Source organism: Melospiza melodia, chromosome 2 (assembly GCF_035770615.1).
Source record: "Melospiza melodia melodia isolate bMelMel2 chromosome 2, bMelMel2.pri, whole genome shotgun sequence".
NCBI lineage: Eukaryota > Metazoa > Chordata > Aves > Passeriformes > Passerellidae > Melospiza > Melospiza melodia.
In genome coordinates, this window is record NC_086195.1 from 11,613,886 (window position 1) to 11,630,932 (window position 17,047).

General features: G+C 42.3%; 1 protein-coding gene across 16 annotated transcripts in view; it reads left to right on the top strand.

The window, feature by feature from the left end:
- The window catches only part of DMD (dystrophin), a 1,043,904-nt gene that overhangs the window by 961,275 nt on the left and 65,582 nt on the right, over positions 1–17,047 (top strand). For all 16 annotated transcript variants that reach the window (XM_063182212.1, XM_063182260.1, XM_063182196.1 and 13 more), the window contains 2 exons: positions 3,083–3,144; positions 13,284–13,358. In XM_063182212.1, the coding sequence (XP_063038282.1) occupies positions 3,083–3,144; positions 13,284–13,358 (137 nt within the window). The remainder of the gene's footprint in view (positions 1–3,082; positions 3,145–13,283; positions 13,359–17,047) is intronic.

Genomic DNA, 17,047 nt, shown 5'->3' on the forward strand with positions numbered 1-17,047 from the left:
GTTTCAAATTAAGGCAAAACGGGAAATGTACCGGCCCTGCGAATTCAGTCTTTGTTACTTGAACATGAAGCAAATTAAATCATTCTTTACAAAATATGCATTTCCCGTGATAATTTATCTTGTACTATGAAAGAAAACCATGCTGAGTAAAGGTTTGGGGTTACTGGTATTAAAAATACCTGAAACCAGCTGGAGTCCAGTGTTTCTCTGGCAAAGAAAATTTTATTTGCAAGGTCTTACAAAAGCAGTTGTGTATTTTCAGCACTAGTAAATGCTATAAGCTTAAACCGTACACGCTAAACTCATTGATACATGATTAGGCCTTAAATAAAAAATTAAAATAAAAAATTCAATAAATTACGTATTGATATAACTTTGATTTTTGACACTAGTTTTTCACATGAAGATGATCCTTTTGTTCTTCTATTCACCACAAGCACGGGAAATGTCCGTAGTCCTATGTATATTCACCTTTACTAGATATCTAATGGTTTTTAAATGTTTTCATGGGGAATCAGTTTCTTTGAAGGCTGTCAGGTTGACAGCTATGGAGTCTGAAATCATTTAGTTCGTCCATAGAACAATTTGGGGCTACCAAATTAATTTCATACACAAAGGACGTTATTTTCAGAGGCTCCTTGTAACTGTTCACATAAATTCTTTTTCTCGTTTTTGCTATGTGATTCAGCCTACAAACCATGGTACAGTTCCTGTTCAGATAGACCCCACTTCTGGGGCTGTCTGTCTGTGGGGAAGCAAGCCAGGCTGGCCAAACTCATGCATGGAGAACTATTGATCTGGGACTGACATTGGGTGCAAACAAACTGCAGCCCCTCCTGGTCTGTTGGTGTGAATGTTTGTCTGGGTCTGCAGCTGCTCACCTGAATCGTGACATTTCTGGCTATGGGGTTTTTTCTGCCATCAATGCACTTCTGTCTTTTCCTTTGGGGTGCTGCTATATCAGAAGAGGCTTCTCTCAGTTGAGTTTTTAGGAATGAAGCTGCTTCCGTTTTTCTTCTAAAATGCGCTTTATACCTGGGTGTGATAAAAGGTTCTGGTGTTACGTTCTCCCTGCAGAACCTGCTCGCTCCAAGCAGGATGGGAAATGCAGGAGCTCAGATGCAGCTGGCCCAGATCTGCAGGTTTTCACTTGAAGCTACCCAGTTTCTGGGGGTAAAAAACCAACCAACCAGAAAAAAAGCCCAGACCGGGCTGAAATTTCTGAATACAGTTGCATCCACCTCCCTTTGCAGGACTCGTTTTTATCAGAGCAAAGAACAAGACTGGTTTTGCTCTTGTGTCCTTCTCCCATTTTCATTATCTTCAGCCACTGCAGGAATTGAGAAGGGTTGGGAATGCTGAGGTTGTTGAGACAGGGCTTGTTTAAAACCCTGTGCTCAACTAGGGCAGCTCTACAGTAGAGTTTTTGCTTATGCTTAGTGCTTGTGATCCCTTTCATTCCTTCTTGTAGTTACAGAGCAAAATCTGGAAATATTATATATAGTAAGCTGCTGAACATATAGAGGTTACTGGGGCAGTAAGTATTCACTGGAATCAAATAAATAGCCTGTCTTTTAAGGCCAAAATTAAATTGTACTAAAAAAACCTGGCACAACTTTCTTTTTCCTTGAGCAGAGGTGCTGTTGAAGTGATGCATTGGAAGTTTTACCTCTTCTTATCTATAAAGGGTAAATGTGCACTTGGGAACATCAGTGCCTCAAAATGAGAGCTCAAGGACTGTTTGTTCTCTAAAACAACCTTGTTGTGTCAATGTTCCAGGGCACAGTGCAGCCCACAGGTGCTGCTGGGTGGTGGTTTGGTCTCCTGGAGCAGGAAGCTGCGTGCTCCAGGAGCTCAGCAGTGCTGTGGGTCAGGTCCTGCTCTTCTGCATATGTTCTCCAGAATGATGTGTGCATGTTGAAGCCTGTATGTCTGCTTTTAAGTACAGAAAGGGGAAATGTATTTGGTAGTAATGGTATGCTAACATACATGTTCCATATATTTTATTTTTTTTTCTTTTTTAATGGAGACTCACAGTTTGTCTCTTAATACGGCTGAATTCTGTCTGAATTGAATGGGACTTAATTGGCTACAGGACAGATAAGGAGAATTTTCTTTCAAGCCTTCTATGTTAATGGAAACATAATCATGTTAGCTATGCTGTCATTAAAAAACATACTCCAAAAGTATAACCTTAGGAGACATGAGTTGCTACTACATCCACTAACACTTCACTCTGTTGACTTTCTCACGCTGCCTGTCCTTCGGCAACACGTTGTGTTGCAAAGCTGGAGGCTGCTGACCTCAATGCAGACACTCTCCAATTTACATTCTGCTCATACTGCAGCATTTCATAACCCCGCTTCAGCTTTTCCCTGGCTTCCCAACAGTGGAAAAGTCAAGCTGTGCTGCTTGACACTGCACAGGGACCTCCAGGGCCAGGGAAAGGGCCTGGGAGTCCCTGGAAACAAGCAGAGCAGCCAAGAGTCTTTGCTAGAAGAGATTGTCACTACGGGATGCAGCATTGCCCTGGGAAGTGGTGTAAGCTGGTGGTGGATCAGAAGGCTGTGGCTCAGGGAATTAAGCACAGGAAGGATTGGACCCACTGCATTGGGTGGTTCTTACTGCTACATGGGAAAGGGTTGAGAGAGCATGTAGGGGAAAGGAAGTCGAATATGGATCTCAGTGTCTGGTCAGTTTCCAGAAGCTCTTTAAGAACTAAGCCCTCTGAAATGTCTGTCCTCTAGCTTGGAGCAACTGGAGAATGAGTGGTACAAAGCAATGAGTTCTTAAGAATTGACGGCTTGCAAATTCCTCAAAACATTGACATACTTGCTGTCTTTTTAGTTAGCACTAATGAAATTTTAATTTTATTTCATGATTTCTTGCCTGAATGAAGCGCTCCAGGTTAGTGGCCCTCATTGAAGGAAGGCACGCCTGGCACTGCTGAGCCCCCTGCCAGGGCAGCCCAGGCTGTGGGCACAGATCTGGCACCGTGCTCTGATGTGCAGTCTGCATCTCTGCTGTGAGATGGAGAGAGAAATTCTCTTTACTAACCTAACTTTCATGTTTTGTGTTGTAGCCATGAGACGCAAACGACCTGCTGGGATCATCCCAAGATGACTGAGCTTTACCAGTCATTAGGTAAGGCATCTCTATCAGATCTTTGGTGCTTTTATTTTATTTTTTTTTCTTTCAACTGAATGATTTGCTAAGGCAAAGATTTCCAGAGGAAGCAAACCAAAATTAAGTGAAAGAGAGAGGCAGAGCTTTCACCAATGTTAAAATTTTCTGCAAGGGAAATACACATTTCAAAAGGCACACATTTCAAACAGGCAGTAGAAAAGAAATTTATTTCATTTAGCACATTTGGAATGTACACTGGGTTTATAAAGTAATTTGGGTGTATTGTTACAATCTCTTTGCTGAAAGACTGGAACAGAAGTTAGAAAAAAATAATCCTGAATCTTTTCACTGTCTAATCTGCTTTACAAAAGGCACATGAAAAAATCAAACCAAGCTGCTGTTAATGTTGACTTTTGGATGGTGGGAAGCCAGTTGAAGCAATTTGCCAAACTGTGTTACCACTGCTTTATTTTTAAAGCACTTTCAATACTTAGAAGGCATAGCAGCTGTCATGATGTCATTTTGAATACCCAAATTGCATGCTTATTATGACTTCAGATGTGCCTCTCTGGTGGAGGGTTTTTTTTTTTTTTTCATTTTTTAGCAGCTTTGGAATTTATTAACAGAAGCACATCTACAAGATAAAATAGGTTAATCTATGCTCTAGTGTAGGCTGCTTGGCAGGCCATTTAATAGCTAACTCTTTGATTTTAATGGTTGTGTTAATAAATAATAGAGGGTATAATAAAAATTAAGCTATTTTGCTGAAAGAAATATCAGTAAATATGCTGCATTCATAAAGGAGGTTACATTTGTACAGCACATGTACATAAACCAGCTTGAGCACTAGGACTGTCAGATCTAGCATTCTGTGCAGGCTTATTTGCCATGGTGAAAAATAGCTTAAATTACCACCTGCTAAACTCTAGTTTAGCTGCTGAAAACAGTCTAATTATGCCAGTGTAATCTATTTCAAGCAAACTCAGGTATCTCTATGGTGCTCTGCAGTTCAAGCATGCTAAAAATATTTTAGAAAAGTGATATAAAATGAAACGACGCAGTGTGAAGATTTTTTTTTTCCTTATAGTATTAGCAGTGTGGCAGCAGTTGGTTTAAAAATTAACCAGAAGTCAGCTTTGTATGCCAAAAAGGGATATAAAATGTGTAAGTTCAGGCTAACCAAATGCAACAGCAGACAAGTGGGGACTTGACATTTAATTACAACGTATTGCCCCATGTGTCTCCTTCATATTTCTGCTTTAAAGTGAGTGATTTAAAAGTTTCAGGACAAATGGTAATTGCACTTGCAGACATCCCTTTAATACAGGTAGGTCTTCAAGTAGTTGCCTGTTAATTGAACTGCACTCTGACTCCTCAGCTGCCTTTGATCCACAGATTGCAAGGTATTGCTGATACTGTTGTTGCTCAGACCTAAAGTCCTGTTGCAACTGCTTTTCTTCTTAGAGTCCCTGTTCCAGCCAGAGTACTCTTAAATACCAAGAAGTGAAAAGGTAATAAGGGAGAAAAGTGTCCTGATAGATTCAGGTCAGCAGTTCAGAAGATGTGTGACTGCTGAAGTCAGTTTGCATTTAGTTTAACTGAATTTTATCACTGTGAGTATCACCCAAATGTCAGAAGTTTAAGACAGCCTTATTTTTTACTGCACAAAGAAGGAACATGTTCAGGCAGATTTTGTTTCTTACTTACTTGTGAACTTTCTTTTTCTCCTGCTGCTTTCCTTTTCAGGAGTGTTAAATCTCCAAAAAAGCAGTCCTTTATCTGGGCTGTTCCGTTTTTTTTAGAGCTGAGACCAAACAGTCATTAATGTGAAAGAAATACTGATTTTAGACAAGTATGTATAATTTATATTTTTATGAGTAAACTGAGGTGTTCATTTATGTGCACAAAAGAGACTAGACAAGGTGACTCTTTGTGTCCTGCCACATGGGTGAAGCTTTGATGAAAGTGCTCCTGAATAACCTACCAATTTATTTTATTTCTGAACTGAGTGTAATCACCATTGCCTAACTCTCACACAAACTGCATAATACAAGCATAACCCGTTTAGTCTTGAACAGAACCCTTGATGTATTTTCAGTGCTTTGCTTTGCCTCGGGTCAAAATGGTAATAATGGGATGTTTGAAGTCTTTTCAGACTGTTCAGTAATATATTATCTGAGAAGATGTTATTAAAGTCGATTTTGTATTGCATACTCATTATATCTTATTATTTTACCCTCCATTAGGATCCCAATTTTGTTTCTAATTCGTATAAAGAAGCTAGTAAAGAGCTTAGTATGTATGCCTTTTTAAAAATCTGGTAGAAAGCATGAATTTGGCAAGCGGGTAAATGCAGAAAAGTGGGACCAAGTACATCAATGCTGTTAAGACTTTTCATTTCCATTTTCCAACTTCTACACTTATCCAGTGTAGAATAATTGTGCTGTGTGATGTAGCTCTCTGTACATGCCAGTAATTTGCTGCAGGATGATTATGTCTGATTTAAATTCTTACAAATTACTGAAAGCTTAATTTTTTATAAGTGAATGAGGAAGGTGCATCCTGGCACGAGGTAACATTTCTTACCTGCCTCCAAGATGCAAGAGACACTTCTTCAAGAAAGAAGAGTAATATTAATCTTCACATATCCAATTCACACCCCTCCAAATTCTTGCATTACATTTTGCTAAAAATAGGTGAATTTCAAGTGAGACTTAGTGGTTCATTTTTCTATCTTTGGAGGTCTAGGTATTAATAAAAATGAAGCTAAATTACTTGGGAGCATTATGTAGTACTACTAAAAGGAGGTAGCAATGTGCTGGGCACAGTCCTGTAACCTCTTCAGTTGGGACTGCATCAGAGACAGGAGGAAGAATCTATGGGAAGAAATTATACAATACTCTGCCTATGAAGGAAGTATTCTCAAATTCTCTTGGAGCTCATTTGCTAAAACATAGCTAGTTATAAAGATATTTGTTAAATATTTGATTGAAATTACATATGTGTATCAAAAAATTTCCAACTCGTGGTTCTCCTTCTAACAGACATTTTCCTTTTAGGACACTAAGGTGCTTGTTCCTGACTGCTCTTTATTGTTTAAACAATGTAGCATTTTATCAGTGTTGATGAAAAATTTACTCAACTTGAGCAATTTTTACTCTTCTTTAAGTTATGGCTACTTAAAGGTACATAATAAGCTGTCTATAATGTATGATTTAATTGTTTAATGTTTAATTGAAATGGCAGCAGGAATTAAATGTTGGTATAGATTAGATTAAAAAGAATCATATTAGTTAAGAACATAGAGAAGAAATAAATGCTGAAATAGGAAAGGTAGTAAAAATCATTATACGTGAGCTTCAAAGAATCAGAAGCTGACATCCCTGGTTTGTATTTATACCATTAAGAACCACTCCTATTTTCTTCTAACTTCCTCCTGAAAGTCTTCAAAGAATCAAGAACTGCTCCAGCTGCTTTTCTTTCCAAAATTAGTTCCTCTGCAGCAGGTTTTCTCTTTTTACACTGTTCTTTTACACCCCCTTACAAATTTTTTCATCCTTCATGATGACTCCAGGGCATCACTGAAAAGGGAATTTGTGTTGTTTCTCTGTCTTGGAGACCACGGACCTTTGCATGAGGGCAGAGACAGAAGGAGCAAGAATCACAAAGTGGTCTGAATTTGCTCAGTTTTTTCAGATTATCTTCTGAGAGTGAACATTTAATGTCAGACGGCTTAGCTCTGAATAGTAGTATTTTGCCTTTAAGCTGAGAATGACTCCAGCCTTTGCTGTGATGGCCCAGGAGGACTTGGCTTGTCATGCCATACTGTCAGTGTCCCCTCCTCCAGCCTTCCTGTGTCATGTGTCAGTTCAAGTGTCCTCAAGGTGCATTAGTGTCACCATGAACAGTAATTGCAGTAGCAGGATGCACTCAGAACTGTTGTTTATCATTCCTAATTCACCAAGGCAGGGCAAGAGGGTGAAAACCACCCTCATCCTTGCAGGCTGCAGTGCACTAGTGACAGCTCTCCATTTAATTTAGAGGATGGGGGGCAGTTCTCTATGGATTACATGAAAGAAATGTCAGAATTGCTTAACACAAGGTGGGAGAATGCTGGAAGGCACCTCTGAGCTTTCAGCAGCAGCTGCTGTGTTGATCTTGTGGCTGGCTTCTAACTCCCAGTGACCAAGACTGACCAGCTTCATCCTCTTTGGTTTGTGTATCTTGATTTGTCCTTCTAAAATGCTGCCTGGAGAGGCTGAACTGCCCCTGGTTGCCATTACAGTTTGCATTAGCAACCACTAAATCATGTATTTATTATGAAGCTTTATTCATATCCAGCTGTTTTCCATGTTTGCACCAGTAAGACCTGTGTCTAGTACACACATCAGACATTTGAGTTCTACTGCAATCCATTGAGATTTTCCATATGGCCTCTCTTTAAAGGTTGATTATTCACTCATGTCCTTTTCAAGCCCATTTCAAGAAATAGGATTGCTTGGCTTCAGTCAGCCTTGGCCAGTAGTCAGTGTAGAGGAGGCCCTTTCTGTGTGATTGAGCTCTGTGCAGCACACACTAACAGACAGGAAACATAACTGTACATAACAGACAGTAAATATAACTGTGGCAGAGAGGTAGAATTTAGGGGTAGCAGTTAACCTGGCATCCCTTGAAAATGAAAGCACAGGTGTATTAGCGTGAAGGAGGCTCTTCTAGAGAGAATGAAGGGCTGTTCTGTTACAGAATATTGCCAGCATGGGGACATTTTGCTTAAGGTAACTGCACTCTTGGTTTGCAAATGGACACTTTGTATTATTATTCCCGAAGTGGTTTGTAGTTTATTTATTTTAGGATTTTCCAGTATGATTGCTTTTCATCAGAGTACATAAAAGGTTTCTGAACTTTCTGACTGCAAACTCCACTCAGGTCTCAATCCCATAAAGGTGTACATCAAATCCTTTCTTGCATTTTTGTGTTTGTAGGCTGGAGAAAAAGACACTCCATTCTAAAACTCCCAAAGGTCATGCCATTTGGTCTGATGAAGGATGCTGGCACATGCTCTGGTGTTCAGCCCCTGGGTCTAGATGCAGTCAGTAGTGTTGTGGTGCTCTGGGTACCTCCCACTTGTTCATTTGCAGACACACTGTTGGCTTTTTCACTCAGGTGTTCAGGCCTAGTACAACGTGAAGAATGCTTAAGCTGTACATAGAAAAACAGTTTACTGTTATTTATTACCAAAATAGTGTAGATGATAGCATTAGTTATTGTTATAATAAAAGTCAATGGCTGAGACTCAGCTGATATTAAGCAGTGTTACTTGATTAATTTCTTTCCTTTGTGCATTTGTGTCATTTGCATTTTAAAGCTGCAATTCCAGAAGAGGCAATATATGTCACTGTAGGGCACCATTAAAAGATTAATTTACAGGTTTTGGGCACCAGGAGGAAGCCAAGCATTCTTACCAGCCAGACAGGGAATCTCAGCTATATTGAAACAATGTGAGCTAAAGCTTCCTGGAAAGGCAAGAGTGCTGCTGATGTCTGATGAGACATGGAAAGTTTAATGGCTGTAGAGGAATTGCTGTCTATTCAGGACTGTCCAGTATGGAGTTTTTAACATCTGTTAGGAAGGCATTGTCATTCCCAAAATAGGTTATCCCCAGGCAGTGTATTTATGAGCAGTCTATGAGCATGTCACAAGCTGTGGCTGAGTAAGGCTTTCAGGTTTCTGGGTACATCACTACAGGTTCACATTCTCTGTCCTTGCACCTGAGATTAAAAACCCTCAGAACACTGTAAGTCTTGTAAAATGAAGATGAGGATTTGACCTGATGACATCTAATTTCTTTAAAAGAATTAAGTTGTTAATTTCAGGTTAATACCACCTGAAGCATGTAAGCTGCTCATTTCACTTAGATGATGTCCAGACACTGAGATAATTGCTGTCCATGGGAAGGGTGTGTGTTTGGCCCTCATTAACTAAAAAAGCAATTATAATAATATTCATAATAATATAAACAAGAAACCTCTCTTTAAAGTAAAGAGGAAAGGTAGTTTCCTGGTAGAGTTTATGAGATGCCTTCAGATTACATTGGGAGAGAGATAAAAGGCATGAACAGCTTTTGGTGGGAGGTAGCCTGGCCCATCCCAGTGCTTTTAAACACCTTGGGATGACTCTGTCATACAGGATAGGACGATTTCAGATGGAACCTCCCAGTCACTCAGCACTCTGAGCAGATGCAGCAGCTCTAGGAGGGACTTATTTAAATCCTGTTGTCTGGCTTATAGATTTGACTCCTTAAGAGTAAAAACAAATACCCCCTCATGGTAGATGTTAAACCTGTTCTTTAATAGGTTATTTTAGAAAACTTACTGATTTTAATTTTTTTATTGCTTTTAGTTATTTTGCAAGCTATTTTATGTAGTGAAAGCTCAAGAATATGAGAATATGTTTTTTCTCTTAATATAGTACTCATATCCCAGTGTAAAATCTGGAATTTAGCAAGAGAGGATTAAAAAAAAACCCAAACTGCAAGATTTTATTTGATTACTGATCTGTGTCAGTAGTCAGTGAGACATTCCAGCAGGTGGTTTGAATCACTGACCACTTCTCAGATGAGTGGGTTTTTTTGCCTGATTATGCACTGGCAAAAAGATCTACTGTGTGTAATTGCAGGTATTTCTAGAATACTGTAGAAATAGCCTTATGTTTTGAGATTTCTCTCAACATGCAGAATTATGCAGAAAATGTTAGAATTTAATTATCTTATCATCTTTCCACAGTATTTCTGATTTGAGTTACTCCTATCAGCACTCTGAACTGAAGTACCCTTCATTAAAGCTGCATTTGTAATAAAAGCCCTGATTCTTGTTCACTGTTATCATGTTATTAGATAGAGAAAGATATATATTCACTTGAACAGAGGGGTCATCCATGGCTGAGTGGTGGGAAAGTCGTGATTTCTCTTTGCTCTGAGATGTAAATATGTCACCAAATACTCCCTCATGGTCCTTTCTTCTGTTGGCTCCTTTCCAGGGGCCAGGTGACCTCTTCACTGCATCGTTGTTTCAGACCATGAACAGATTATGCTCTTGGGCATTTACATTGTTTACAGCTTGAGAGTTGCCTTCTGAGCAAGAAGAGGGAGTATTGTTAACAACTTGCAAAAGTTTCACAATATAGCAAGAGCTTTCCAGCCCTCTGATCACTCCGTTCAGAGGATGAGGTGGTACATACTTTCTAGGAGTGGGAGGAAAGGGCTGGAGGAATACTTGTTGGTGCACTGAACTCCTCAACCTGCTCTGCAATGATAAAAAGCTTTGGAAGCAGGGCTTAGTGGGTCCTGACTCTTTCAGTGTGGGGGTGGAGAAAGCAACATTTTTTTTTCCTTAGGATCCAGGAAGGAAAAAAGCAAAAACAATTTCCCAAAGCAGAGAGGTAAGAACTACTGGTGTTCCCATAGGCTTCTGGAAGGTTGCTGCTGCTTGAGCCCCTCTCGTCCCTCCTCTGCCTGTTGCCAGCAGGAGCAGCTGGGGTGTGAGCAGGCAGTGTGTCTGTGCTCCTCACTCAATGTCAGGGGTGGCTTTGCAGCCAGCACGCCCCAGCCCAGGGCCAAGGCTCATTCCCTGGCAGAATTGTGTTCTGTGGTTCATATAAATGGGGTCTCAGCCAGCAAGCCAAATGGTTTGAACTCAGTTAGGAAGGGCCTGGGCTCCTTCTGTTGCTACCCAGAGCAACACGTGTGTTCCAGCAGTGGCCCCGGGGGAGGAAAGGCACCACTGACACTTCCATAGGCACAGGGAGGGGAAAAGTGAAATCATTAAGATCCAGTGATCTTAAGTGACTGTCACCATCTGGTGAGACAGCTGTCCATCAGAAGCATGGAGATGGTGGCATAAGGAAGACAGAGGTGAGCAGTTGGCACAGGGACAGTAGCTGGGTGCAGGCTAATCCTGGTGACAGCAGTGATGGTGGCAGTGGCAGTGCGACGGCTCAGCCTTGGCTTGCAGAGCCAAATGAGCACTGGTGCTGCTGCTTTTCCAAAACCTGAGATCAGGGCTCCAGAATGAGCGCCTGGCATTGCTGCTTCATCATGTAGAGCAGATGCTTCTTGGCAGCAGTGTCGTTAAGGTTGATGATAAATTCAGTGTGTATTACATATACAGGAAAATAGATGTAAACTGTAGCACTTCCAGGATTAAATGTCTGCACGGATTGTATTTTCTGCCTTGATCGAGGCCTGAAATATGCATACATATTTACTCACGTTTCTGAAAATGTAAATAATAAATAGATAAGCTTCTTTCAGAACACTCAGGGAGAATTTAAGAAAGGCTTCTTCATTTTGTCAAATGCTGGCCATAATATTCTTTTACAGAGTACAAATACAGATTTGCAGCAAGGGTACAAAATGTAATTGAATTCATGGTGTGTTTGCGAGAGACTGCTTTATTAATTTCCATTTAAGACAAATTAACTCTCTTTATTTAACTTACTGTATTCTACACCACATAAAGGACCTGTCAGGATGATGGTGAGAGACAGAGCTGGCAAGAACAATACATAGAAGTGCCCATTAAAAAGGTGTATGCAACTGTGCAGACAAAAATAAATTATATACAAAGCTGAAACTTCCTATTCTGCTCTAAGACATGTTTCAGAAATGTTCCACAGCTTTTATTAAGGTATTCAAAACTACTGAATTATCATACCTCGTATTATTCATTCAGAACAGCTTAATTAAAATTAATGTAATTGAGACTATATTCCCTCTGCTACCCATACCTGTACAGCATTATAAATGATGTTGGGATAGTTATACCCAAGCTACCACATTTCAAACAGCTTTACAGCACCTTAGCTCGTATGCCAGCAAGGAAATGTTTTGTCTTTCCCTGTTTTTCATCATATTCTTTCTCTAAGAGTCTGTCACGTTAGAGGAAGCTTATTGAGCTAAAGGGACCTTTATTTTGAGCCACTGCATTTTTTCCTCTAATGCTCTTTTTATATCTACGTTGTAGTTTACATTTTCTAAGCACTTTCCCATCAGTAATTGCTTAGGCTCCATGGGTTTCACCAGTAAATTAAATGCATTCAGCAGTGTTGTCAGGTGCTGAAACTGGCTGGCACAAGCAGTGTATTTCTGTCTGGAAAACCCTTAAGTTGCACTATGCCAAGCAATCTCTTGGGAATGATCCTTAGGCTGCACGGGAGTGTGAGTGCCCAGGGATGAGTTGGGTAGGTGGCAGGGCCAAGAGCATCTGTTTGTTCAGTGGTGGGTGGCTGCCCTGTAGTGTATGAGTGTGTCCCCTGCCACTCCTCAGTTCCCAGTGCAGCTGCTGGCAGTGCCCCTTGGGACCAGCCTCTGTGCTCTGGTCTGGGGTGTCTTTGTCCCCACAGCGGCCAGGAGGTTTTGCAAGCCATGGTTAAAGTAATCAGTGGGGACTTGTGCTGATATCCTTATTTTGTGAATTGTATGAGGACAGCTTAGCAAAAGTTGAGCCAGACAGTGTCTCCCCAACTGGGTGCCATTCCCTGTCACGCTGCCAGAGCCACTGGCTCCCTGCCATTTTGCAGGTGGGGACCTGGAAACTCACCTGGCTGGGTGGGCTGGCTTCTCTCCAGAAAGGCTCTACATCTCTGGGCATGGCTGGGGCCTGCTTAGGTGGAAAGCACAGAAGATTAATTGGATATTTTTAATAAGTTTTCTGTTTTAGCAGTAGCTGAGAGTCACTTGTTTTTTCCTGGGCATAAGTTTTCCCTTGGGGCTGCCTGCACACAGCCTGGCTGGTGCACAAGGTGAACAAGGAAGAGTTTCAGGAGCTTATCTCCCTCACAGTGCCTCCGGTGTGAAAAGCTCTGCAGTATTTCCAGACACTGCTGCAGTCACTGATGTTGTCCTTTCAAGTGCTCTTTAGTTCTGTGCCTTTGAACAAAAGGAAGTAACACTTTAGGACTTAGTGGGGTTTTTTTTGGATGGTTGGTTGTCAAGATTTGAGGTCTTTAACTCAGTGAAATTTCTAACAAATTTTTTTTTCCACCTCTGCTCTTTTAACCAACAGGTATAGTCTTGTAGTTCAACATAACAATGTATTCATGAGTCTGGTTATTTCTGGTGTGTGAAGCTGATCTTTTGTTCTGATCTTGCCTCCCTGCAGCTGACCTGAACAACGTCAGGTTCTCGGCGTACAGGACTGCCATGAAACTCCGCAGGCTGCAGAAAGCTCTCTGCTGTAAGTACCTGCCTGTGCCTCACCCTCTGCCAGGAGGGCTCCAGCACCAGCACACAAGTTTATTCACAGATATCAGAAGCAGAAAAACACTCCCACACGTACCCCCAGCTCTGCCTGGTACATGGAGACCTCTCACCTGAAGGGCCTCCTGCTGCCACCGGTTTGCATGGTCATTACAAACCCAGAGTGTTGGGTGGTCTGCAGGTCTGTGCCTTGTAAGGCAGAGCAGCAGTTCAGAAATAAAACTGAACATACCGTACATATTTCTTATCTTTACACACTTTAGCCAGGTGTTTTTACTGTGCCATGTCACTGTGCCATGTCCTGTGCCAGCCACAGCTTTGCAGCTGAAAGAAACACAGTTGTGGTGTGTTGGGAGCAGTGAAAACTCAGCTGAAATAATGCTTCAGAGCTGGAGTTGCTAATGGTTTGTTAAGTTAAATCTTGAACCCTGAGGGGTTATTGCCTTTAAATGAGATCATCTCAATAAACATTTAGCTTCATTTTTTCCCCAGCTTTCAGTTGTGTTGAAAAGTCTCTCATCAGCTGTTATATTAGTGATGTGCATGTTTGAACATTTTAATTCTCCCAACTGCTCTATGTTATTCTACTTTTCACTAGAATTACATTTCCTTTTTAGCTTATTGTAACCTGATAGCTAAATAATTCGCTGAGAGTTTTCTTGATAGGCCAGTCAGCAGCCAAAGCAAGCAGTTTATTAGGCAGTCCAATTGGGAGGATTATTAAAATATTTTAACATTCACTGTTTGGCATTTAATTACAGGGTTAAATTTCTGACACAGTTGCAAATGTCTCAACTGTTGATTTATCTCAAGTAAGATTTGTGCTCACATGCTTTCTGGAACTGTGTCAAACCTTGGTATTTTTGAGCATGTTTACTTTTAGGCTTATAAGCATGGGTGAATTCCGCTAAAGTGTGCAGACTTAATGTCTGACTGTATAAAAAATAGGGGAAAAAAGGAAAAAATAAACAATAAGTGAGAAGCCTTGTAACATTATGAAGGATTTCAACATTAATTCAGTGACAAAGAAAGAATTATGATTAGAAATATAAACATCTTTCCATGGTACAGCACTTCTGCCACGCTCACTGTGGAAATGTGGTATAAAGAAACTGGAGTGATATGCAGTGAGAAGTATTCATAACCAGTGCAGCACTGAAGGAAACAGAATTTCTGGAATTAACTAGCTGGCAGTGCATAAGTGTAACTTGTAACAGGCTTTTATGACTGAAAGTGCAAAACTTTGCATCCCATTTTATCTGTATTAGAATCATAGAATATTCTGAGTTGGAGGGAACTCACAAGTATGATCCAACTCCAACTCTTGGCAGGCTGCCCCGGCAGTCACACCATGTGCCTGAGGGCACTGTCCAGACACTTCTTGAGCTCTGTCAGGCTTGGTGCTGTGACCACTTCCCCTGGAGAGCCTGTTCCAGTGCCCAGCCACCCTCTGGGTTTAGAACCTTTTTCCAATATCAGACTAAACCTCCCCTGACACAGCTTCAAACCATTCCCTCGGGTCCTGTCACTGGACACAGAGCAGAGATCAGTGCCTGTCCTTTGCCTTCCCCTGACAAGGAAGTTGCGACTGCAGTGAGGCCTCCCCTCAGTCTCCCCCAGGCTGAACCCAGCGACTTCATCCCCTCCTCACACAGCTTCACCATCCTCATTGCCCTCCTTTGGATGTTCTCTAACAGCTTAATGTCTTTTCTGTACTGTGGCACCCAAAACTGCCCCCAGCACGCGAGGTGAGGCTCCCCTAGAGCAGAGCAGGGCAATTCCCTCCCTTGCCTGGCTGGCCATGCTGTCCCTGATGTCCCCAGGACAGGGATGTCCCTCCTGGCTGCCAGGGCCTTGCTGGCTCACACCCAACTTTCCATCAACCAGAACCTCCAGGTCCCTTTCCCTGGTGCTGCTTTCCAGCCTCTCATTCCCCAGTCTGTCTGTACATCCAGGGTTGCCCATCCCAGGTGCAGAATCCAGGATTTTCCCTTGTTGAACTTCACATGGTTGGTGACTGCCCAGGCCTCTCATCTGTCGAGGTCTCTCTGCAGGGCCTCCCTGCCTTTGAGGGAGTCAGCAGCTCCTCCCAGTTCTGTATCACCTGCAGACTTGCCCTGTCTTCCAGTCCTGTGTTCAAGTCCTTTATGAAGATGTTTAAGAGCACAGGGCCGAGGATGGAGCCCTGTGGAGGCCCTTAGTGACAGCTCACCACTCTGATGTCCCCCCATTCACTGTAACCCTTTGTGCCCCATCTGTGTGTCAGCTGCTCACCCAGCACATGGTGTGTTTTTCCAGCTGGGAGCTGAACATTTTGTCCAGAAAGATCCCACGAGAAATAGTATTGAAAGTTTTACTGAAATCTAAAAAGATTACATAAATTGGCTTCCTTTGGTCAGCTAACTGGGTTACTATGTCATAAAGTAGTGGAAAGGTCTGCCTGGGGATGTGGTGGAGTCACCATCCCTGGATGTGTTTAACAAAGACTGGATGTGGCACTTGGTGCCATGGTTTAGTTGAGGTGTGAGGGCATGGGTTGAACTTGATGGTCTTGAAGTCTCTTCCAACCTATTTTGTGATTCTGTGTGAATCTGTGAAAAGAAAATTAAATTTGTTCAGCAGGACTTTCCCCTCACAAACCTGTGCTGGCTGTGACTCTGTGGTCCTTCGGGTGTTTTTGAATAACTGATTCCTACCATTAAATAATAAAGCAGGTGTCTCTAGGGGTGACTTCTCTAAGAAGCTGCTAGAAATTTACCCCATGTCTCACAGAGCCAGTGCCAGCCACCTCCAAAACAGACCTGCTGCTGGCCAAGGCCAAGCCCATCAGTGGCAGTGATAGTAGTGTCTGTGGGATAATGTATTTGGGAAGGGTGTGGGAGAAAATGTGCTGCACAACAGTGGCTGGGAAAGAGGAGAAGAAATCCGTGAGAGAAACAACTCTGCAGACACCAAGGTCAGTGCAGAAGGAGGGGGAGTAGATGCTCCAAATGCCAGAGCTGAGATTCCTCTGCAGCATATGGAGAAGACCGTGGTGTGTCCCTGCTGCCTGTAGAGCTCCCCAGTGGAGCAAATGCCCACCTGCAGCCTGTGGAGAACCCTGTGCCAGAGCAGGTGGGTGCCTGAAGGAGGCCGTAACCAATGTGAAACCCCTGCTGGAGCGGGCTCGTGGCAGGAATTGTGAACTCTGGGTGAGGAGCCCACGCTGGAGCAGGTTTGCTGGCAGCACTGTCTGTTCCCCAGGGACTGACTCCTGTGGGAGGGATCCACTCAGGAGCAGTTTGTGAAGAGCTGCAGCCAGTGGGAAGAGCTTGCGTTGGAGCAGTTTGTAGAGGACTGTCTCCTGTGGGAGACTGCACAGAGGAGCAGGAGAAGGGTGTGAGGAATCCTCCCACTGAGGAGAGAGCAGCAGCAGAAACAACATGTGATGAATTGACTGCAGCCCCCATTCCCCTGCTGCTGCTGCAGGGGAGGAGGTAGAGAATTTGGAGAGAATTTGGGAGTGAAGCTGACCCTGGGAAGAAGGGAGGAGTTGGGGGATGCATTTTAAGATTTAAGATTTATTACTTATTATCCTCCTCTGATTTGTTTGGTGATTAATTCAGTTGATTCTCCCGAGTCGGGTCTGTTTTGCCTGTGACAGTAACTCGTGAGTAATCTCTCCCT